This window comes from Peromyscus leucopus, chromosome 12 (assembly GCF_004664715.2).
Source record: "Peromyscus leucopus breed LL Stock chromosome 12, UCI_PerLeu_2.1, whole genome shotgun sequence".
NCBI classification, from domain to species: domain Eukaryota; kingdom Metazoa; phylum Chordata; class Mammalia; order Rodentia; family Cricetidae; genus Peromyscus; species Peromyscus leucopus.
The window spans coordinates 74,746,142-74,771,832 of record NC_051073.1 but is presented as its reverse complement, the minus strand read 5'-3'; the positions used below and the strand labels follow the sequence as shown (position 1 = coordinate 74,771,832).

At 40.2% G+C, this 25,691-nt stretch overlaps 2 protein-coding genes and 2 gene segments (V, D, J or C); 1 reads left to right on the top strand and 3 right to left on the bottom strand.

Annotated features, from left to right (window-relative positions):
• Positions 1-25,691, top strand: part of LOC114687105 (immunoglobulin lambda-1 light chain-like) — an 826,243-nt gene that overhangs the window by 476,223 nt on the left and 324,329 nt on the right. The gene's annotated exons all lie outside the window — the stretch shown is intronic.
• Positions 1-25,691, bottom strand: part of LOC119088814 — a 622,476-nt gene that overhangs the window by 561,350 nt on the left and 35,435 nt on the right.
• LOC119088815 lies at positions 4,257-5,367 on the bottom strand. The segment is given in 2 exon segments: positions 4,257-5,172; positions 5,282-5,367. Coding segments are annotated over 2 exon segments (378 nt in total).
• Positions 21,036-21,893, bottom strand: LOC114688943 (nascent polypeptide-associated complex subunit alpha-like). Its single transcript, XM_037209863.1, is given in 2 exon segments — positions 21,036-21,725; positions 21,727-21,893. Coding segments are annotated over 2 exon segments (648 nt in total). The 5' UTR covers positions 21,832-21,893; the 3' UTR covers positions 21,036-21,182.

Here is a 25,691-nt window from a genome sequence, read left to right as displayed (position 1 = left end):
TCCTAACTGCAGTTGGTAGTAGGATAGACCATTGAAACAGACAATGAAACCACTGCTTCAAGGTACCCATGAGTCTGGCAGATGCTCACAGAGATGAAGAACAAGTTAGTTATTGAATAGCAATTGGGTAATTGAAGAATCCAACAAACAGACACAGAGTGGTGATGGGCACAATGAGGAGACACTGTTTACTATATGAACCAAAGACTCTAAGGTAGGCTGGATATCAGTCTGGTCTTCTAGGCCAATCTCCACCTGTAGAGTTAGTAAGAAGGATCAGTAGAGAAGTACAGCCATGGTGGGTACACCTCTCTCATTCCTTCCATGCAGGTGCTTGCCCCCAGGATATTAGTTTCTCCCTTCCGAAAAGGGGAGTGTGTTTATTCAAAGTTGCCTTTTCCCTTCATGGTTCTTTCAGACCCTGCTGATTACAGATTCTGAATCAGAGAGAAGCCCCGAGGACACAGGAGGGTGAGAGAATGGCTTGCCTTGAGGGTGAACCAGGGAAGTTGGTAAAGTTTGCAGCTCTTAGAAATTTGCACCAGAGTCTCCAGAAGAATCTCAGACTCATGCTGAAGTGTTCCTGAACACAAAGTCAGCTCAGCCTCAGTCATATCACAACCTCATATGTGGCCAAGAAGAGCTATCTAACATTACCTGATGGAAGCATCAAGGTAACCTTGACATATGAGCCCAAGAAAGTCCAGAGAAATTACCCCAAGATAAAGCCAGAGACAATTTTGCATTTGGCCTCAATTATCCCTTTATCATCAATTTATGCTTATGAACTAGAATTTTCTATTTTGATATTCAAAACTTTGTTTTTTCTCTCTATACTAATATTGTTGTAATTAAGATATTAAGAGAAAATAATAGTGTGTTATTTTAACTAGCATGGATTTTTAAAAATATTATCTTTCTCTGCTTTTAAATTTCTCTTCAAACCACCCAATCATTATTTTAATTGTTGTCATATATGTCCATGTCATATATGATTTGAACTCTATATCCACCAGTCCTTATATCTAGGATTCATTTGAAAGTTGTCCATTCAAAGCCTGGCTTAGAGTCCTTTGGGTTGACAGTATTAAAGCCACAGCTCTAAGCACAGGATCCAATGTCAAGCAGCATTGAGAATGGTGTATGCCATGTCCCCCTTCACCATCTAACACCCTGACATACATTTATTTTTGAAAGAGGCTACTGAAGTTTTTCAATTCCTCCAATAGCTGCTATAACTGTGCAAGCTTGTCAATCAGCTAAGAACCTTGTGACATATTTTAATTAGCTTCATCACTAATGTCTTAGGTTTCTATTGCTGTGAGAAAATACCATGACCAAAAGCAATCTGGGAAATAAAGGGTTTATTTCTTCATACAACTCTCAGGGCACAGTCTCTCACTGAGGGAAGTCAGGACAGGCTCAAGACATGAATCTGGAGGTAGTAACTTATACAGAGACTATGAAGGAGTACTGTTTACTGGATTTCTCAGAATGCTTTCCAATACACTCCAGGTCCAACTGCCCCAGGGAAGCACCACCCAGAGTGGACTCTTCGATATCAATCATCAATCAATAAAATGCTCCACAAGTTTAACCATAGGTCAATCTGACAAGGTCATTTTCCCAGTTGAGGTTCATCTTCCCAGATAACTCTAGATTGTGTCAAACTGAGAAAAAAAGAAACCCAACTATGACAACTGAGTGAGTTCCCTGCAATATATCTTTAAATCTTCTGCAAAAATTGTGTTTTCTTCTCATCTTCAGTATACTGCTGGTGTATATTGAAATGATTGAAAAAATAAACTGTACTATTTTGATGATGGGTAAGAATTGTAATGTTTCTCAGCATTCTGTGAAAAGTAAAAACTGATCATCCCACATATCCTGACTGCCCTATTATTAAATAATAGGATTGTATTCTCCATACAGAGATTTTAACATTCTTCAAAGACATGGGAAGACAGCTTACAGAAGTGTCAATATTTTTTTCATCCATTCATCTTCTCCAGATATATTGTTTGTTTGTCATGGAAGCCTCAGGCTCACTACCTCTGGCTCTGTTTGCTAAGACTCAGGGAGTTAGTAAGCTCTACTAGTAACTTGCTCCATGCAAGAAGCACCCTGAGCAAAGGGTCGACTATATGCTCTGCTCAGCATCCAAGCCCTGCACTGTCTCTTTTCTGAGATTTGACTTTTTTTCTATTTGAGATTATAGTTCAGTAACATTTCTCTCTGTCCATTACTCCCTCAAACCCTACTATACATGTATATATTCCCAAGTATACACTGTTTAGTGTACATAATGTTGTTTGCATGTTATCGTGGCTGACCATGATAACCAGTCAGTGTGCTCTTCCCTGAGGAGGACCACCTCTCCCACTCCCAGCTCTCCTTGGTGGCCTGTAGTTGTCTGTGCAGGGTGAACTTGTGGACTTTTCCCAATCTGGCTTGGCATTGGTGCCATCCTAGTTCAAACTGTGTCTAGATGATCATGTTGGTGAGACTCTGTGGGTGTAGCTTCTGATATTAGTAAGAGACACAATCTCACAGCAAACTCCCTTATATTCTGGTTCTTACAATCTTTCTGCCTCTTTTTTTCAGTGTTTCCTGAGCCTTAAGGATGGCAGTGCTTTTTACATTTATCAAGTGGTATTGTCCAGTTTTCTTGTGATCAGAAATAAGTGGCTAAATCCACTCTATGCTATTCCAATTAAATCTTCCTAAATAAGAGTTTCTGCATATAACATTCTGAAATTTACATTTTTAAATACAGAGGTAAACATTGCATCGTTATTTATACTTTTCTTTGACACTGTTTTGTCTAAATGCCACATCATACTGGCATCCCTCATAAGCTTATTTTAAACTTTTGCATGCCTCTGAATTGTCAATAATTTTTTGTTTCAACAGCTATTTACAGTAATATTTTAAATTCTTTTCAATATCTAATAGTGTATGTTCACTGTTCTATTTTTTTCTCTCTTTTTTTTGTTTTTCAGGTTTTGGGGGGGTAGGTTGTATTTTCAAAACAGGGTTTCTCTGTGTAGTTTTGGTGCCTGTCTTGGATCTCACTCTGTAGACAGGCTGGCCTCAAACTCACGGAGATCCACCTGGCTCTGCCTCCCAAGTACTGAGATTAAAGGCATGCACCACCACTGTCCGGCATTCTATTTCTTTCTAAGGTGCACTAGGATTTACCATTTTACCATGTTATTACTAGAAAAAAAATCAAATTAGCTACATTCTTAGTAACATATATTGAAATACATTTATTATATTAGTCTAGTCAATAAGCACACCTTTTTGTGGCATGTGACATTAGAACATCTTATCTACCAAATTGCTGTATCTCTAGATGTTTCTGGATCCATCTCATTGTAGTTGAAGACATTTAATTTGCATGTGCATGTATTCGGGCTCTGTGTTATTAATAAAGATTGCATGGTGCATGTAGGAGACAGGGCAGGAGTCAAATATTTACCCAAACTTACCCTCCCAGGGAAGCAACAGATGGTGAAGCCTCAGGAGACACACACCCACCTTGTTTTTATGCCAGTGCTTAGTGACCATCTCAAAAGGAGAACTTAGAGCTATGTAAAGATGAGTGAGGCCTCAGCTCTTGAAACACTCAAACCACACAGAATTGCTATGTCTTCTGATTATGCATGGAGAAATGGCTTCATTCCAGCAACTTATCATCTGAAACAGTTGTTCCTATCTGCTTTGTACAACTGAGAATATACTCAGTGGCATTAGCAATAACAAGTCAAGAGTCCTGGAGCCAATGATTCATGGAATGAACTCATACGTTGACTTGTTTATAATGGATTAGATAGATTGCAGTGATTCAGAGAATGCAAGTGTCATCAATCCATTGAATACAATTGAATATATAATAAAATGGCATTTCATTAACAGTAAAGAGGTTAAAGTCAAAATGGCAGATAGCAGTGAGGTCAGTGATAACATGGAGAAATCATGAACCTCATCTTTTCATGGAACTGTTAACTGGCACAGCAACTTAGCAAAGGAGTGAGGCATTTCCTCCAAAGAATGGTGATATTCATATTCTAGTTTCTATTGAATATACTTGGAAATACATGCCCATAGAAGTGCTTGGAATTTGAACAATAGTGTGAGAATGTAGAAAATGTGGGTCAACATACCTTGCTCACATAACTGTGAATTTATCCAACCACTTTAAAAAGGAGAAATTTCCACAAATAGTCACAGTATTTCCTAGAAATTCTGGTCCTGGTTATCTGTCCCCAAAGGGTATGTCCACAGAAGTACTTGAAAATTGTAGGTTGGCATCTATAATAAAAATACTTACAAATACAAAAAATTCAAACCAAATACCTCTAACTCAGTTAAAGGTGAGCCACCAGTAGTGTATCCATACAATTCAAGTTAAAGATAATAATTACCTGATAGTACAAAATTATGTCTGAGCAGTGTCTAAAACAGCAAACTAGTAGACATTTTCCTAAAAATACCAAAAGTGATGCAAAAAAAAGTGTAGTTGAAAGCCAAAATTACTATAATCTGCTGTCCTTCTAATTAATAATTATTTCTGTTTAAGGTATATTCTTAGTTTATGTTATGTGAAATTTGCAACACTGTAGAAATATGAAAAGAAGAATTTTACTGCACATTTGGCAACAGTTGGTCTCTTGGATAGTATATCTCAATAAAGAAGTTAAGATCCAACCACATGAAGATTGCTAACTGTCCCTATCACATAAGGCTGATCTGTCCTCTGAGAATCTGATGTAATAACAGGGACACTGGTCCTCATAGTCGCACACTTTAACTGCTAGATTGCCATGGCCTGAGCAGGCTAGTGAAGGTCAGGGGAATGTTTTAGTTTCAGTTCCCCAGGCATCTGGAGCACTGTGTGAGCATTTGTGCTACTGTCCCATGTTGAACAGTAATAACTGGCCTCATCTTCAGGCTTGAGGTCTGTCATAGTTAGGGAATATGTATTGCTAAAGGGCCGGGAATAGCCAATTGTCACAAATTTGGGTACATCACCAGGAATTTCTTTGTGCCAGGATGCATCATCTAGTCCAACACCACCACCACTTCCAGTACAGATGAGGGTGACTTCTTGTCCAATAGAACCAGACATGAAGGCTTCCTGACTCAGCCCAGACTGTGCCCAGGACCCTGTAATAAAGGAGATGGAGACACAGCAGGGTTAGTTTGCTCTCAAAAAGAAAGAAAGTTTATATTTCTAGTAACTCCTTAATCCCTACTGCTTTTTACAAGCAGTCACCTGAGCAGAGAGTAAGGAGGGTGAGAAGGAGGGAGACCCCAATCATCATGGAGATTTGTGGACTGTTGGTTCCTGAGGACCTAAAGCTGCAGCAAAGACTATTTAGTGTCTGTGTACCCACGTTCCCATAAATAGGGCAAAGGGACCTCCCATGCAAATCATGTCCTCCCCTAGAAGGCCTCTCACCTCGGTTTCTGAGTTTTCTTTTGGGGGAGCTGGGCAGAAAGAGCCAAGATTACATATTTGTTCTGGACCCTGAGCGTTAGCTTTTCCCCCCCAGGAGTGAAGGGCTGATTTCCAAAGAGACAGGTATGCAGCGCCCCCTACTGTCTCAGTACAGGTCACTCAGGACTGCCTTACCTAGAAACTCTGGAGAGAAGCAGGGGCAGTGCCCTCTTCCCTGCACAAGAGCTTCCTACAAAGGATGCAGAGACGTTTAACAGGTGAAGCCCTGATTTCAAAGATGTGCTGTCCTTAGCGGTTGACCAAGGTGGCCTTTTCTTTATTGTGAGTTTGCTGGTCAGCACAGCAAAGGGCGCAGCACAGTGGCAGAGCAAGCAGAGAGTATGAATGGCCTGCAGTTGGGCTTTGTTCATTGTTTGCCACTTCCTACCACGACAAGCAGGTGGTCCTCCTCTAAACCCTCTCTATCTTCCTTCTGCATCGATGGCACAAGAAGGACCCTCGATGACAGTGAAAGACAGAGGGTTTGGTTGGACATCAGCCTTCCCAGAGCCAAGCCAGGTATCATCAACCTGAGATGGCAGCAAAGGATTGATTACATCTAAGAATTGAGAACACATGGGCTGGAGAGTTGGCTCAGTGGTTAAGAGCGCTGGCTGCTCTTCCAAAGGACCCAGGTTCAGTTCCCAGTACCCACATGGTAGCTCACTAACTGTAACTCCAGTTCTAGGGGATCTGACACCCTCACACAGACACACAGGCAGGCAAGACACTAGTGCACATAAAATAAAAATAAATCTTAAATAAATAAAATAAGTCTTGAAAAAAAGAAAATTGGGAGCATTTAAACAAATGGAATTGTGAGGTATGTGAGCAGAAGTACCAACCAGAGGTAGTGAAAGGCCCCCAGCACATTGCATCTTCTGCTGTATGTATACCTCAGTTAAATCAACCTGAATTGGAGAAATATTAAACAGTTTACATCTGCCTCCAATCAGGTTTAAACTATCAACTGAGGGACAATGCCAGATCACCATACCTTTTTAAACAGTGTTCCATATCTTCTTAGCAGTAAACTAAATTTAACATAAGATTAACCACTTCAAGAAGCAAGTCAGTGACATTACCTGCATCCACAATGTTATGCAATTCCTTTCTTAGAACAGACTAGGTATTATGGGTAAAAACCCAGAGCCAACCATTCAGAAGGACCCAAGTTTAATACAGTTTCTGTATGATGGTGGCTGGAGGAGCCTGGAGAGAAGAGGTTCTCATAGAGCAGCTCTGAATACACATTACAGGGAGTTTTGAAAGACAACAAAGAAACTGCATGCTGCTTTGCAGTTGCAGGGAGAAGCATGCAAGCAGTTTAACAAGAGCCAAGAATATGCAGTTATCTGGAGCATTTCAATCCTGAGTTTCTAGAATAGGATTGGGTGCTTTCACAGGGGGCTTCCAAGAGTAGCAGATAGAAGCCAAATACAGATTCATCCAACACAAGATGGAGATACCTTTAACCTATTACACTAGGTGTATAACAAATGTCCATTTTCCTTTCTTCAGCCCTAGACATCCAGTGTCTTTCTTGTCCTGCAATCTTCTTTCATGACTTCAGACCCTGAGGCCAGGCAGGAAGTCCCTGCATATAGGCTCTCAAACCCCAAGAGGCCCTAGGATGTCATAAATTGAAACTGTGATAGTGAACTGTGGCATTGCACTAGAGACACCAAAATGTTAGGCAAAAGCCATGAGATATCTGCCAATGAATGATGTGCATAGTGATTGAAACCAATCACTATGTGTGTTGTAGGCAGAAAATGTGCAAAGGCAAAGATGTATAAGCCAGTTGATAACAGAAAGTCAAATGTCATGAAATCACACCATAGAATGTCAGGTACTTCCACCCCTAGTTGAAGAAATACTGGCAACTGATAGTTGCTGAGAGGAGAGGATAATTTTCTTCAGGGATGTGGACCCATGTTCCATTAAAAGACCCTAAACTCACACATGCTGGCAATCACTTAATGGTCTCAGACAATAGTCTCCTCCCCACAACACAGCCACTCATTCCCACCTCCTCCAAGGGAAGGTCACCCATGGAGAGTCAGCAGAGCCTGGTACATTCAGTTGAGGCATGTCCAAGCCCATCCTCCATGCAACAAGGCTGCGCAAGTTGTCCCACCATAGGCACTGGGCTCCAAAAAGCCCTCTTATGCACCAGGATTGAGCATTTCTTGGATATATGCCCAAGAGTGGTATAGCTGGGTCTTGAGGTAGATTGATTCCCAATTTTCTGAGAAACCACCATACTGATTTCCAAAATGGCTGTACAAGTTTGCACTCCCAACACCAGTGGTGGAGTGTTCCCCTTGCTCCACATCCTCTCCAACATAAACTGTCATCAGTGTTTTTGATTATATCAATTCTGACAGGTGTAAGATAGTATCGCAGTGTCATTTTGATTTGCATTTCTCTGATGACTAAGGATGTTGAGCAATTTCTTAAATGTCTTTTGGCCATTTGAGAGTCTTTTGTTGAGATTTCTCTCTATTAACTATGTAGCCCATTTTTTAATTGGATTTCTTGATATTTTGATGTCTAGTTTCTTGAATTCTTTATATATTTTAGAGGTCAGCACTCTGTCAGATGTGGGGTTAGTAAAGATCTTTTCTGATTCTGTATTCTGTTGTTTTGTCTTATTTACCATGTACATTGCCTTACAGCAGCTTCTCGGTTTCAGGAGTCCCATTTATTCATTATTGCTCTCAGTGTCTGTGCTATTGGTGTTAAATTTAGGAAGTGGTCTCCTGTGCCAATGCATTCAAGACTACTTATTGCTTTCTCTTCTATCAAGTTCAATGTAACTGGATTTATGTTGAGGTCTTTGATCCACTTGGATTTGAGTTTTGTGCATGGTGACAGATATGGATCTATTTGCAATCTTCTACATGTTAACATGTTATCCTAGCACTATTTGTTGAAGATGGTTTCTTTTTTCCATTGTTGATTTTTTTTTTGCTTCTTTTTCAAAAATCAGGTGTACATAGGTGTGCAGATTAATGTCAGGGTCTTCAATTCAATTCCATTGGTCCACATGTCAGTTTTTATGCCAGGACCAAGCTGTTTTTATTACTATAGCTCTATGGTAGAGCTTGGTGTCAGGGATGGTGATGCCTCCAGAGGTTAATTTGTTGTACAGGATTCTTTTAGCTGTCTTGGGTTTTTTTTTTTGTTTTTCCATATGAAGTTGAGTATTGTTCTTTCCAAGTCTGTGAAGAATTGTGTTGGGATTTTATTGAATCTGTAGATTGCTTTTGGTAAGGTTGCCATTTTTACTTTGTTAATCCTACCTATCCATGAGCATGGGAGATCTTTCTATTTTCTGACATATTCTTCAATTTCTTTTTTCAGGGACTTAAAGTTCTTGTCATACAGGTCTTTCACTTTCTTAGTTAGAGTTACTCAAAGGTATTTTATATTATTTGTGGCTATTGTAAAGGATGATGTTTCTCTGATTTCTTTCTCAGCCCATTTATCGTTTGTACATACGAGGGCTACTGATTTTTTTGAGTTAATCTTGTATCCTGCCATATTACTATAGGAGTTTATCAGCTGTAGGAGTCCCCTGGTAAAATTTTTTGTGTCACTTACATATACTATCATATCATCTGCAAATAGTGAAAGCTTGACTTCTTCCTTTCCAATTTCTATCCCTTTGATCTCCTTTTGTTTTCTTATTGCTCTACCTAGAACTTCAAGCACTATACTGAATAAATATGGGGAGAGTACACTGCATTGTCTTGTTCCTGATTTTGGTGTAAACACTTTGAGATTCTCTCCACTTAATTTGATGTTGGCTGTTAGCTTTCTGTAAATTGCCTTTATTATGTTTAGGTGTGTTCCTTTTATTCCTGATTGCTATAGGGCCTTTATCATGAAGGGGTGTTAGGTTTTGTCAAAGGCATTTTTAGCATCTAATGAGATGATAGTGTGGCTTTTTTCTTTCTGTTTGTTTATATGGTGTATTACACTGACAGATTTTTATATGTAGAACCATCCTTGCATATTTGGGATGATGCCTACTTGGTCATGGTAGGTAATTTTTTTGATGTGTTCTTGGAATTGGTTTGCCAGTAATATTGAGTATTTTTGCATCAATGTTTATGAGGGAGATTGGTCTGTAATTCTCTTTCTTTGTTGTATCTTTGTGTGGTTTGGGTATCAAGGTAACTGTAGCTTCATAAAAAGATTTGGTAATGTTCCTTCTGTTTTTATTGTGTGGAACAATTTGAAGAGTATTGGGATTAGCTCATCTTTGAAAATCTGGTAGAACTCTGTGCTGAAACTATCTGGTCCTGGGCCTTTTTTGTTTGGGAGACTTAATGACCATTTCTACTTCCTTAGAGTTACTGATCTATTTAAATAGTTTATCTGGTCTCAGTTTAACTTTGTTACATGTTACCTATCTAGGAAATTGTGCATTTCTTTCAGATTTTCCTGTTTTGTGGAGTACATATTTATGAAGTATGACCTGATGATTCTCTGGATTTCTTCATTGTCTGTTGTTATGTCTCCCTTTTCATTTCTGATTTTGTTAATTTAAATGTTCTCTCTCTCTCTCTCTCTCTCTCTCTCTCTCTCTCTCTCTCTGCCTTTTTTCTTTTTGTAATTTATATATTTTTTATTTTTTTTAACTTTTTATTAAGAAATTTTCTACTCATCCTACATACCACCCACAGATCCAACCTCCTTCCTGCTCCCACCCTCCAGCCCTCCCTTCCAAGCCACCCCTCCATCCCTACATCCTCCAAATCAAGGTCTCCCATGAGAAGTCAGCAGAAACCAGCACACTGAGCCCAGGCAGGTCCACATCCCCCCTCCACACCAAGGCTGCACAAGGTGCCACACCACAGGTACCAGGCTCCCAAAAGCCTCCCCATGCACCAGGGATGGATCTTGATCCCCCTGCCTGGGTGTCATCCAAACAGTTTAGGCTAACATCTGTCTCCCATATCCAGAGGGCCTAGTCCAGTCCCATGGGGGCTCCACAGCCACTAGTGCACAGTTCAAGGGTCTGCACCAGTGTGGCTGGTCATTTCTGCATATCTTCCCATCATGATCTCAACATCCCACACCCGTAGAATCCCTCCTTTCTCCCATCGACTGGATTCCAGGAGCTTAGCCTGGCACTCGGCTGCAGAACCCTGCATCTGCCTCCATCAATCACTGGATAAAAGCTCTATGATGATGACAGTTAGTGTATTCACTAGTCACCTGAGTAGACCAGTCCAGGCACCCCCTCAATCACTGCAAGCAGTCCAAGGTGGGGTCATCCTTGTGGATTCCTAACAGCTTCCCCAGCACCCTGCTTCTTCCTATTCCCATGATGTCTTAATCTATCATGGTATCTCTTTCCCTGTTCTCCTATGCCAACCCCTCTTCAGCTCAACCCTCCCATTTCCCTATGTTCTCACCCTCCATTCCTTGCCCTCCTCTACTCTCCCCACCACACCCCCAGCCCACTCATGCAGATCCCATCCTCTTCTACTTTGCTGGGCGATTCCTGTTTCCCTCCCAGGGTCCCTCCCTGTCACCTAGCCTCTCCGGAGCCATGGGCTGCAGTCTGGCCATCCCTTGTCCTACATCTAATATCCACTTATGAGTGAGTATACATTGTGTTTGTCATTCTGAGTCTGGGTTACCTCACTCAGTATGATATTTTATGGTTCCATCCATTTGCCTGCAAATTTCATGATATCATTGTTTTTTACTGCTGAGCAGTACTCCATTGTGTATATGTGCCACATTTTCTTTATCCATTTTTTCAGTTGAGGGGCATCTAGGTTGTTTCCAGGTTTGGTCTATTACGAATAATGTTGATATGAACACAGATGAGCATGCGTCTTTGTGGTAAGATTGAGCATTCCTTGGGTGTATGCCCAAGAGTGGTATAGCAGGGTCTTGAGAAAGACTGACACCCAATTTTTTGAGAAACCACCATACTGATTTCCAGAGTGGCTGTGCAAGTTTGCATTCCCACCAATAGTGGAGGAGTGTTCCCCTTGCTCCACATCCTCTCCAACATAAGCTGTCTTCAGTGATTTTTATCTTAGCCATTCTGACTGGTGTAAGATGGTGTCTCAGAGTGATTTTGATTTGCATTTGCCTTTTGGTAAATTTGGATAAGGGCTTGTCTATCTTATTGATTTTCTCAAAGAACCAACTCTTTGTTTCATTGATTCTTTGTATTCTTTTTATTTCTATTTTATTGATTTCAACCCTCAATTTGATTATTTCCTGGCATCCATTCCTCCTGGGTGAGTTCACTTCTTTTTGTTCTAGACCTTTCTGGTGTGCTGTTAAGTCACTTGTGTGAGATTTCTCCAACTTCTTTATGTGTGCATTTACTGCTGTGAATTTTCCTCTTAGCCCTGCTTTCATAGTGTCCCATGAGTGTGAATATGTTGTACATTTATTTCCATTGAATTCTAGGAAATCTTTAATTTCTTTTTTTTTCTTCCCTGACCCATTGGTGATTCAGCTGTGCATTGTTCAGTTTCAATGAGATTTTAGGCTTTCTATAATTTTTGTTGTTGAAATCTAACTTTAAGCTATGGTGGTCTGATAAAATGCAGGAAGTTTTCCCAATTTTTTGTATCTGTTGAGATTTGATTTGTAACCAAGAATGTGGTCAGTTTTAGAGAAGGTTCCATGGGGTGCTGAGAATAAGGTATATTCTTTTGTGTTAGGCTGGAATGTTCTGTAGATAGCTATTAAGTCCATTTGAGTCATAACATCTGTTAGTCCCCTTATTTCTCTGTTAAGTTTCTGTCTGGCAGACCTGTCCGTTGATGAGAATGGGGTGTTGAAATCTCCCATTTCTAGTGTGTGGGGTTTGATGTGTAATTTAAGCTTTAAAAATATTTCTTTTACAAAAGTGGGTGCCCTTGTATTGGGGCATAAATGTTCAGAATTGAGACTTCATCTTGGTGGATTTTTTCCTGTGATGAGTATGTAATGTCCTTCCCAACCTCTTTTGATTGATGTTAGTTTGAAGTCTGTTTTTATTAGATATTAGGATAGCTACACCAGCTTTCTTCTTAAGTCCATTTGATTGGAAAGTCTTTTCCCAGCCTTTACTCTGAGGTAGTGTCTGTCTTTGAAGTTGAGGTGTGTTTCTTGTATGCAACAGAAGGACAGATCCTGTTTTCATATCCATTCTTTTAGCCTGTTTCTTTTTTATCTTTTTATAGGTGAATTGAGAGCATTGATATTAATGGATATTAATGACCAGTGATTGTTATTTCCTGTTATTTTTTGGTAGTAGTATTGTGTGTTTTCCTTCTTTCATATTTGTTGGTGTGGGATTATCTATTGCCTGTGTTTTCATGGTTGTATCTAATTTCCTTAGGTTGGATTTTTCCTTCTCGTGCTTTCTGTAGGGCTTGTTTGTGGTTAGGTATTGTTTAAATCTGGTTTTATCATGGAATATTTTGTTTACTCTGTCTATGGTGATTGAGAGTTTTGCTGGATATAATAGTCTGGGTTGGCATCCATGGTCTCTTAGTGTCTGTGTAATGTCTGTCCAGGACTTTTTGGCTTTCAAAGTCTCCATTGAGAAGTCAGGTATTATTCTGATGGGTCTGCCTTTATATGTTACTTGGCCTTTTTCCTTTGCAGCTCTTTGTAGCATGAATCTTAAAGGTGCTTATTAATAAAATTCAAACCTGAAGCCAGTTATTGAGGTGAATGCTGGAAGATCAGAGAAGCAGAACAAACCACAGCTACCTCACCTCACCAGTTCCTCAGCTGATCCTGTTTCCTCAGACTGGAAGCCTCTGTGTCCTTGTCCAAATGAATATCAGCTGAACTGTTTATCGAAAGCCTAAATGCTTAACCAGCTAAAAGCTCCTAGTTTCTGGTCCTCACACCTTACATACCTTTCTGCTTTCTGCCATCACTCCCTGGGATTAAAGGCTCACTTTCTGGGATTAAAGGCGTGAGTCACCATGCCTGGCAGTTTCCAGTGTGGCCTTGAACTCACAGAGATCCAGAGGGATTTCTGCCTCTGAAATACTAGGATTAAAAGTGTGTGCTACCACTGCCTATCCTCTATGTTTAATATTGTGGCTGTTCTTTTCTCTGACCCCAGATAAGTTTATTAGCATGCACAATATTTTGAGAAACACAATACCACCGCAGTTCTTAATTTTTTTCTTTGTTCTATATGTTTAGTGGTTTGATTATTATGTGGTAAAGGGACTTTTTTTAATGCAGTCTATTTGGTGTTCTGTAAGCTTCTTGTATCTTCATAGGCATTTCCTTCTTTAGATTGGGTAAGTTTTTTTTTTTAATATGATTTTGTTGAATATATTTTCGGGGCCTTTGAGTTGGTATTCTTCTATCCCTATTATTCTTAGGTTTGGTCTTTTCATGGTGTCCCAAATTTCCTGGACATTTTATATTACGACTTTCTTGGATTTAGTGTTTTATTTGACTGAGGAATCTAGTTCCTCTATTTTATATTCAATTCCAGAGATTCTCTCTTCCATCTCTTACATTCTGTTGGTTATGCTTGCATCTGTAGTTCCTGTTTGTTTACTCGGATTTTCCATTTCCAGCATTCTCACATTTTGTCTTTTTTATTGCCTCTATTTCAGTTTCCAAATCTTGAACTGCTTCCTTCATCTGTTTAATTGCTTTCTCTTGGCTTTCTTTAAGGGGTTCATTGATTTCTTACAATTTTTTGTTTGTCTTTTCCTCCATTTCTTTAAAAGAGTTTTTCATTTCTTCTTCAAAGGACTCTACCATCTTAAAGTCATTTTTAAGGTTGATTTCTTCTGCTTCTTCTGCATTGGAATATTCAGATCTTGCTGATTTAGAACCACTAAATTTGATCATGCCATGTTGGTCTTCATGTTGTTGACTATATTTTTGCACTAGCATCTACCTATCTCTTCCTCCACTAGGTGAAAGTGGTGTCTGTGTCTGAGGGAGCCTCTCTCAGCACGATTGAAACTCTTGGTCCAATGGGAGCTCTTGGTCTAATCAGGGCTTTTGGTCCAATTGTTACTGATGAACTTTGTGTCTCAGGGAACATCTCTTAGTCTAATAGGTGCTAGTGGGCCCTGTCTCAGGCAGCACCTATTTCCAATTGGTACAGGGTGAGCTTATGGCTTCTGTGGTCACTGGTGTTGTAAGAGATGATTGTTCTGGTGAGTGGTGTAGGGGACAAATCTGCTGCCCAGTCTCTAGGGCCGTACTGTCTGGGGGTGGGGTGAGGGGCATGGAATGTGCCCCTGGGGCCTAGGGGATAGAGACCTGGTCTGCCCAGTCCAGAGATTGGGCCTTACCTGTTCCCAGGCAGTGCAGGGTGGGCTTACAGGACTGGTGGTGGTCACTGATGTTGCAGGGGATGGTTGTCTTGGCAAGGGGGTGGGGGAAGAGGCAGCTGTTGGGTTCCTGGGACTCCAATGGCATGGGGGAGGCACATGGAATGTGCCCTCTGGACCTAGAAGCTAGGGACCTGGTCTGCCCAGTCTGAATATGGGGCCTTTACCTGTTCCCAATCTGTGCAGGGTAGGTTTATGGGTCTAGTGTCAAAACTATTTTAAAATCCAAAGTCTTTTCTGGGACTCAAAACTGTATGCTAACTATGACAAACAGATATATTGAGGAGCATTGGACCAAAGCAGAACTGAAATCCAGCAGCACAAACTCTATTCAGCCTCTTGGCCTAGTTCCACACCCTGTCTGCAGCTCTCCTAGGCAGGTATTACATGTGTCAGGCATCTCCAACATCTTGATGTCTCCAACACAGTCCAGGCTTCATTTCACAGATTCACAAAGTGACTTTTCTGAGCCTCCAGGCAGGGAATTTACTGCCACATACCAGGCCTCAGCTGTTTTTCTTAGCCTGTAAGGAGGATTCCTCAGCCCCTTTACACCCATATCTTCCTTAACCAAGGGTCTACATTTTAATATCATGTTTTATTAATATGTTTTCTTTTTGCATAGTTGGTCAAGGGTTTGTCAATATTATCTTCTCACAGAATCAGCTGTTTCTTTAAGTGGCTGCTTTTTTTCATTTATATTTTATTAATTTCAACCCTGATTTTGATTACTTTTTCCCATCCACTATTTTTGAATTTAGTTTGTTCTTTTTTTGTGAAAGAATTAAGGTACAACATTGGCATATTAGTTTGAGATTTCTTTAAAACCTTTGATATTTCAAAATTTTTGATATCTTTTAAATTTTTATATACTACATGCAACATTATATAGACTAAACAGGCTGTATTATATATGTATAAAGAAATATGTATAAACATGTATGTGTGTAACAACAATTGTTGAAAAGAGAGGCCATTAATTTGAAGGAGAACAAAAAGGGATACATGGGAAGGTGTGGAAGGATGAAAGGGAAGAGGGGAGTGATATAATTATAATCATAAAAATAAAGAAAATAATTTCAAATTTTTGTGTAGATTTCTATCAGTATAAACATCCCTCTGCTGCCTCCATTGTGCCTGCCTTCTTTCAATTCTAGACATTCCTGAACTTTACCTTATTGATTTCTTCCTTGCCTGACCTTATAATTCAGTCCTTTTTTATTTAGTTTCTGTACTTTTCATGAGTTCTTTTGCTCTTGATACTTACCTTTATTCCTATGGTCAGATAGAATTCAAGATGGTATTTAGTTTTTCTGTTTTGGTTGAAATTTGATTTGTTTGTTTTCTAACATATCATCATTTTTGGAAAAAAACTCCCCTGAACTGCTGATAAGACTGTGATTTGTTTAGTTTTGTAATAAAATGTTATGTAGATCTGTTGTTCAGCTTGATTTATGATGTCATTTAACACTAACACTTCTCTATTTGCATTTTTCTAGATGACCTGTCTATTGGTAAGGGTGAGATATTGAAGTTACCTAGTACCAATGTGTTTGCACTAACCTATGGACTTTTACCCAGGAGTATTTCAGTCATGAAACTGAGTGGACTGCATTTGGTGAGTATGTTTAGAATTATAATATCCTGTCACTGAACAATTCCTCTGACAAGTATTATTTCTTCTGGCCAGAAATAATGATAGCAATAATGATGCCTACTTTTTTCTTAGTTCCATTTGCTTAGAATGTCTTTTCCTTTCCTTTACTATAAAGTGCTATCTGTGATTAGTGTTTAGTTGGGTTTCTTGGATCCAGCAAAAGAGACATTGTGTTTTCTGATCTAATCTGCAACTCTGTAATTTTTAAGAAATTAAAATCATTATATTCAGAGTTATTGATAGCTGTATACTAATTCCTTTCACTTGGTTTATTCAGTGATTTTTCTTAGAAGTCCTTTGATTATCTGTTCCAGCTTTGTGTGTTTCCTGTAATTCTGTGTAATATCCTGGGGCCTCAAGAGTGTTCATTCTTCCGTTAGACTGAAGTAAAGCTGTCTTAGTGCTCATAAATCCCCTTTTTATCTGTTTCAATTAAACAAGGCATTTGGTCCTCCCTCTACATTAATACATAGTTTTGCTGTATATAATAATATAGATTAGCAGTTGTCATCTCTCAGGACTTAGATTATATCTGTCCAGGTCCTTTAGGTTTTAAAAGTTTCTGTCAATTTTCATTTGCTTGCTTTATGAATTACTTGCTTACAAGTAGCCTTTGTTTTTTTCTATGTTGTTGGAAACTATGGCTTTAGTCTTGGAACCCAAGCTAGGCATGGCAACATAATAAAAAAGAACAAACTTAAAAGGACTGGATGGTGGTGGAACATGCATTTAAAAGCAGCATTGGGGAGGCAGAGGCCAGTAGATCTCTCAGAGTTCCAGGACAGTTTGGTCTACAGAGCAAGTTCCAGGAAAGGCTTCATAAAATGTGTTGAAATAAAACATTTTTTTTAGCCTTAGATAAAGACTTTTATGATTTTTCTCTGCAGTAACAGAGAACATGCTCTAGGGAGCCTAGGGAGATGTAGTCACATAGTAAGAAGACAGTATTCATAAGGCTCTACCAGGGTGTTTGTGTTCTACTTCTCCATCCGTGCATGCTATTATGGAAATGGTCACTGTACCATAGAGCACAATAATACACAGCCTCATCCTCAGGCTGTGCCCCTGTGATGGTGAGGGCAGCCTTGTCTCCAAGCAGGGAACCTGAGGATCGGGCAGGAACACCTGGGATTCTGTTGCTAGCATCACCTATCAGACCATTGTGTACCCAGTAAGATTTTTCTTGGACCCAGTTGGCATAGTTACTTGTAGTAACAGCCCCAGTACTTGAGCCACAGGTGAGTGTGACTGTACCTCCAGGAGATGTGGTGAATGAAGATTTCTGAGTCACAACAGCCTGGGAAATGGCCCCTGCAAACAGGTGAGAAATCCAGTGGTCAATAGCAAAGCAGAGAAAAGATGTGCACCATTGCATACCCACCCAGGCCCTAAAAGACCCCCTGACCTGTGCAGTGAGCCAGAAGTGTGATCCAAACAGATGTCCAGGCCATGACTCCTGGTCCAGGTCTGCTCTTCTCAAGATTGCTCAGCAAAAGGAAGTGTCACAGTGCTTACTATAACTCCTAACATGGGGCCAGGCACTCATTAATGCAAATGAACTCTTCCAGGCTGATTATATGCTGTCAGATGCAAGTTATGGAGTTGACACAAGTTACTGATTGAATATTTTTAAGAACATAGGTCAAGATCATTGCATTACTGTTCAGCTGCCTTTGCTTTTCCAGAGACAAAAGTGTCTTCTGTCTAGTGTCATAGAGGGACATCAGCAGTGCAAGCCATCATGCCTGGCTTCTGCTGGTCATGTCAACAATGCTGACCATAGTAGACACTCACGTTAATGACTTCAGACAAAATAACATGTGCCCCTGGACTGATTATCAAGTCTCCCTGTGCCTTCTTGGGACTCTCTAGTGTATATTTTGTCATAGAACAAGCTTTTTATTGCTTTTTACTTGGCCATGGACTTTTTAGTATCTTAATGCCACCTAGGAAGTATGCCAGTGAAGGACACTCAAAAGATAAAGGCATATGAACCCAAGTTTTTACTCTCTTTTAGTTAACATATATTTTAATGAATATATGTTCCATTAAGATGAGTTTGAGAATAGTAAGAATCAGCTTCATCCAAGGCTGCATTATAAGAATGACCAATACCCTTGTAAATTTTGAGAAATCTTTGAGCAAGTCACTGTTGCTCAAGAATCCTAAGATAAATTAAAGTCTGTGTGGTCCTGTGGGAGATTTCAGTTGGGTCTTGGATTCTCCAGGAAGCAGAGAAGCAGAGTTCCCACACTGCAGCCACTGCTCTGGCTGCAAGGGAGTGTGGCAGATGCTCCAGAGGATACACTGTGAGGGCAACTGAGTCAGCACAGCTTAGCAGAGGAACACTGCAATCAGTATGAGAATACATGCAGCAGAGACCAGAGTAGATGTTCCCATGGATTGCTGGACAAGATGGACAAGGCTGAGTGGGAATTGGGGCCTGCTGATGTGCATTCCTACCTGTGACCTGAGGGAAAAGCAGGAGGAAGGGCACAGCCCCCTCATGAGGGACACAGCTCCTGAGCCTTACCATGGGCAGCCCTGCCTCAGGTCTCATTGTATCCCCTCCTCATTCCTGACACAGAGCCTTTCCTGCCAAAGTGTTTCCATCCATGATGGCCTCTGTTCCTCCCTCAACCTTAGTGCTAATGCTCTCAGCTCATACACATTTGGGAGGATGGAGGGTTATTTATTCACTGGGGACCCCACAGGAGGAAGTACCTGCTGAACAAGGTGAAAGTCTTCTTCCAGGCTTGAGAATATGCAGCTACTGATTCCTAATAAATGGTATCTCCTCTATGTCAAAACATTTTTGAGCAAATAATCCTTATTTTACTACAAACACAGACTGCCTCACGGTGTCCCCTGCTGGTTAAAAGGTCCACACTCACCATGGCCAAAAGACTGTCCTCACATTGCAGCTCTCCTGATCTCTGTCTCTACAGAGACATCCATTGTAACATGAATCTTAAATGGTTTTATAATAAAAATCCCAGAGCCAGATATTGGGGTGAAAACTAAAAGATCAGAGAAGCAGAACACCCAGTCACTAGTTCTTACTTCTACAAAATCCTCAGCCTAAAGAGAGCAAGTGCCTCTTTCCTCACACCTCTTAAACCTTTCTGTGTCCTGCCATATTACTTTCTGGGATTAAAGGCATGTGTCAACACTGCCTGGTTCTATTTTTCTCATGTAGCCCAGTGAAGCCTTGAACTCATAGACATCCAGATGGATCTCTGCCTTCCAAGTGATAGGATTAAAGGTGTGTGCCACCACTGCCTGACCTCTATGTCTAATTTAGTGGCTGGCTCTGTCCTCTGACCTCCAGGTAAGCTTTATTGGAGTACAAAATATACTACCACAATTCATAGTCTAATTTCTAAGTTCTGTGATTCTGATATGCTGTGTTTTATCTGTAGCTTCTCAGCACAAGACTGCTATTCCCTGTGAGCTCTTTCTGCTGTGGATTATGTAAACATGGACTGTTAACAGCTTTCCACCACCTGGTCCTCAGTTCTCAGAGCAGTTACACTGTGAGAGGCCTATCTAGGGAGGCCCTGTGCTCTGTGCTGTGGGTTTGCCCCTGGGAGGAAGCAGCTGCTGTAACACTGTAATGGGCCAGTGAGCAACTGTTCTGGGTCCATTGAATTTGAACACTTGAGTCACTGAGATTTCTGTGAAGGGTCACAGTCCCCCCTGGTGGCTACATTATTCTGAGTTTGGAGATTTCATTCATTGAACCATTGTTTATATATTTTATCAAGCATCCATACATTTATTTCTCAAGCTGACTCATAATCAACCTGTTCCTTTCTTTACTTATTTTGGTTTATAGGTATTTCTCTCATTTTTGAAAAATTATTTCTAATTTTTTTTTTAGATTGGGAATTTTATCTACCCTTAAAAGGCCTCCAACTTAGTGGAATAATTTACATGTGGTTCTTTTATCAAAGACTGTTTCAGTACACAAAGATATTCATTATATCCTCATCTAGTGACTAATAATTGGAATCTCTTGTAAATTGCAACCAAGATAATGATGGCAGGTGCCTCCTGTGGTCATATGTTTCCTCAGCTAGGTTGACTCCAATATTCTGTGTGTGTGTGTGTGTGTGTGTGTGTGTGTGTGTGTGTGTGTGCGTGTTTGTTGTAAATGGGATTATGTACCCCACATTTTTGAAATTTCTCTATGTTTTCATTGGTGTATAGAAATGTTATTTGATTTTATGTTTATTTTTAATCATTCCACTTTGCTGAATTTATCAGTCCTAAAATGCTTTTGTGATTGTTTAGGGACTTTTATGTAAAGAATCATCATCTGCAAATAGGGTGCCATTACTTCTTTTCTCATTTCTAACCTTTTTACGTTCTCCTGTCTTTTTGCTTTAGCTGAGATTTTAAGCAATTAACTGAATAAGAGTGGGGGTGGGAACACTTTTTCTCTATCATAGTGGAAATGTTTGAGCCCTCCCCCCCCCATTTAACATAACTTTAGGAATTGACTTTGGGAGTTTTAGGGTTTTTTTTTTTTTCATCCAACAAGAAGCCATAGCTTTATTAGTGATAGAAATAGTACAAATTTCAAACCAAGCTGTAGTTCCACTTTGGAAACACCAAAAACCGGAGAGAGGAGGAGGAGAATGGAAGTGTCCTTGCTGTCAAATAGTTACATTGTTAATTCCATAATAGCATTTACAATATCATTACTGTTGTTTTTCAGGGCTCGGACTGCCTTTGCTCGTGACACATTTGCTTGTGACATGACCAATTCTATGTCCTTAACCTCCACACCTGTCTCATCAACCTCTTCCTCCTCACTCTCCTGTTGTACAGTCGGAGTCTGAGTATTTTCCTGAATATCTGAAACAGCTTCACCTTGAACCTTGAACTTCTCAGCAGCTGCTAACTGTGCTTGCTGAGACAAATCTTCAATCTTGGCTTCTCCAAAAACTATGTAGGTGTCTGAAGCTGGGCTCTTGTAGACATCTGGTTTTGTGATAACAAAGAGGATATTTTTAGATTTCCGGATAGTGACTCTAGTAACCCCTGTAACCTGTCGAAGACCCAGTTTGGACATAGCCTTCCTCGCCTTCTTCTCGCTCCGACTCTGTTTTGCTTTACTGACAGGTTCTTCATCGATTTCAGCTGCTGCAGCCAGCTGGGCTTGTTGTGTGGTTGTCTGTGTGGAGTCTTGTTCCTCGAGCTCTGGTTACTGATTCATCACTGTCGGATTCTGTTCCTGACCCTGTCTCAGCCTGAGGCTGTGGCAACTCCTGCTCTGTAGCAGGGACGGTCTCTGTGGCTTCACCAGGCATTTCGTGTGGAGAGCGCAGAACCAAGATGGTGGCGGGAGGAGAGTGGGCCAGAGCGCGACGCACGCCTGTGGCAGGGGTGGGAGTTTTAGTTTTTATGTTGTTTTGTTGTTATGTTCATCTCTAGCCTCTCTACAACTTTTTAAAATTTGCAGTTTGTCCTGACTAAATACATAACAGGTCTGAGAACTAACCACATGAGCTAAGTACTTAACCATGGGGAGGATGTGATTACATTAGAATTAAAGAATCCCTTCCAAGGAATTGTTTCTACTATGCTATGATGTCAGTGAACAGAGAGCCCCACAACAGAATGAGAAAATCTTTGCCTGATATGCATGTGTCTGAAGAATAGTATCTTAAAAGGGAAAATGAAAAACCAAGAAGACAAATAAATGATTTAAAAATAGGTCATTGGATGAGCAGAATGTTCTCTAAAGAAGAAATACAAATTGTTAATAAATACTTTATAAGAAATGGTCAGCATCATTATCTTTCGGAAAATGCAGTTTAAAACCACCTTAAGATTTCATCTGACCCTAGTCAGAATGTTGATCATCAAGAATAGAAATAACATAAATTGTGCTATGGAAGTAGTGAAAGAGAAATTTCCATACACTCTTAGTGGGAGTACAAGGGCACGCAAATTCTGTAGAGATCAGTCCTGAATATTCGAAAAAAGATCTACAATCTTTATAAAGATATACCATTCCTGGATATACTCAAAGGACTTTATGTCTTACTACAAAGATACCTGCTCATCCATGCTCATTGCCACCTAATTGCAATAAGTAGGACACAAAATTAACTTAGCTGTCTGGTAAGTGACAACTAGTTAATGAAAATGCCATACATGTACAAAATGGAATATTCTTCCATTATAAAAGAAAAATTAAATCACTATTATTGCAAGTAAATGAATGGAACTGGCAAGAAAAAAGTTGTACTAAGTGGAGTTACTCAGGCCAGAAAAATCAAATGCCATGTATTTTCTTTTGAGGGGGAGGCCAGCTTCAAATATTATGTTTTATGTGTTTATCCTGGAGTATATGTGTATTGGTGACTTGAATGAGATAGGCACCAAGTTCAATAAAGAAAAAAAAACATAGCTTATGCTTGTGAGGATGTGTAGTGAGGGGGAAAAGAACATTCATCCATTACTGGTGGGAATGCAAATTCGCCTGAATACTTTGTTCCTTATACAATTACTAAGGAAAGCAGTGTGGTGATTCCTCAGAATGCTGGGAATAGATCTACCTCAAGATTCAGGTATAGTACCCATAAGCATATACCCAAAGAATGCATAATACTATTTCCGAGATGCTTGGTCAACCATGTTTATTGTTGCTCTATTCATAATAGTCAGAAATTGGAAACAGACTACATATCCATGAACAGATGAATGCAGAAGGAAAAAGTGGTACATTTAGCCAGTTGGAAATTACTCATATAAAACAACAACAATATCAACAAAATAAACAAACCTGCTGTGGGACGGTCTCTATGTCAAATTGCTCTGATTGGTCAATAAATAAAACACTGGTTGGTCAGTGGCCAGGCAGGAAGTAGGTGGGACAAGGAGAGAGGAGAATTCTGGGAAGCAGAAGGCTGAGGCAGAGAGACACTGTAGCCGCCGCCATGACCAGCAGCATGTGAAGATGCCGGTAAGCCACCAGCCACGTGGCAAGGTATAGATTTATGGAAATGGATTAATTTAAGCTATAAGAACAGTTAGCAAGAAGCCTGCCACGGCCATACAGTTTGTAAGCAATATAAGTCTCTGTTTTTACTTGGTTGGGTCTGAGTGGCTGTGGGACTGGCGGGTGACAAAGATTTGTCCTGACTGTGGGCAAGGCAGAAAACTCTAGCTACAAATGGCGCCCAACATGTTGGCAAAAGTTTCTACCTAAAACCTGAGAAAAGATTCTAAAATGGATCTAAAAATGGCTTCCTAATTGTCTCTCTCAAATGAGCGGCAGCCTGCCAGTTTGAGCTACTGGCGGGTTCCTAGCGTGCAAGCTCAGTCTGCAGTATGGCGGGAATGAGGCCTCTGCAAGTGGCACATTAAGCTGCATGGTGGATTTAGCCTTTACTAGTACAAAACAAAAAGAGGTTTCTGGGCTACACGCTGCTTGGATAAAAGCACAGACCCACGATGGTTCCCAGAGCTGGCGGAAAACGTACCACCGCCATGTTGGGAAGCTGAAGTGGGAGGAGCCAGCAGCCACAGCGCCGTTTCAGGCTTAGAAGGCTGCAGTTTAAAGCAATAGGCTCAAGGTAATATAAAACATAAGCCACATAAAGATGGCTACCACACAGAGAATCTGGATTATGTTCTCTTTGATATTCGTAACTGAAGAGAAACATTTGATTGCAAAAGCTGTTGAGTTATGCCAAAATGTGTAATTTAAAGGTACCTTAACTTCAAAATTTGGATGTAAGAATATGTTGCTTTGGAAAGGAGGCTCTGCTTTTGTTTCCACAGAAAGCCAGAGGCTATGGATTTGTTCCAGATTAAGATACATCAGGTTTGACCAGCCAAGACCACCTGAAAGGTCTCCGATGACACCATGGCCCAGATGATCCAACATCCAGAATCGTTTCAAGTCACGGACTACTCCATGATCCTAAAATTTTCTTTGTGTCCCCATAAGATACAGCGCCCCCCTCCAGCAGGAAGTAGTAAGAGAAGCTACGTCCAAATTCCCAAATATACCAAGCTGACTTTGGAGATGTGTAAAAGTTAAAACCTTCCTTTTAAAAAAAAGAAAGGGGAAGTGCTGTGGGACGGTCTCTATGTCAAATTGCTCTGATTGGTCAATAAATAAAACACTGGTTGGTCAGTGGCCAGGCAGGAAGTAGGTGGGACAAGGAGGGAGGAGAATTCTGGGAAGCAGAAGGCTGAGGCAGAGAGACACTGTAGCCGCCGCCATGACCAGCAGCATGTGAAGATGCCGGTAAGTCACCAGCCACGTGGCAAGGTATAGATTTATGGAAATGGATTAATTTAAGCTATAAGAACAGTTAGCAAGAAGCCTGCCATGGCCATACAGTTTGTAAGCAATATAAGTCTCTGTGTTTACTTGGTTGGGTCTGAGCGGCTGTGGGACTGGCGGGTGACAAAGATTTGTCCTGACTGTGGGCAAGGCAGAAAAACTCTAGCTACACAAACCCAAAAAAATCATGCCATAAACACACATATGTACACATGCATACACAATACACACACACACAAACACACATGCACACACAAATATATTGATGGGATTTACATAATGTCAATTATAAATATTATTTGTTTGATAATTTTTGTTTTATTATTTTAAAAGTTGGTTAATATGAGTGCCAAGGTAAAAATTTTAGAAAACCTTGTTAAAACAGATCATAGAGAATTTTAGACCCAGACAGGGGAATTTAAAGGTGAACCAATCTCAGCATTGCATTATATGGTTAAAGAAAAATAGCATAAGGCTTTAAAACAGTCAGCCTTAATCTATCCAGTAACCTTACAGGAACTGCCAAATGATCAAGGCTTTGTACAAGCTGATTCGACTCCTGTGCAAATGTTACATTTGAGGAGATTCAAGGAGGCTATAGTAACATATAGTATGCATTCTCCATTCATGAACCAAATGTTAAACTCATGGTCAATTTGTAATGGAATTATCCCTCAAGACTGGAAATATTTGGTTACAGCTGTCCTACAAGCTGGTCCACAGTTACAATGAGGACCTGGTGGAAAGATGAGGCTAAGACAATTGAGCAATGATGTACAGTTAGAGGTATGGAAATTTCCCAAGATAAAATTCTTGCAGGAGGTGGTTATGCTGTTATAGAAAGACAGTCTTTACGATGATCATATA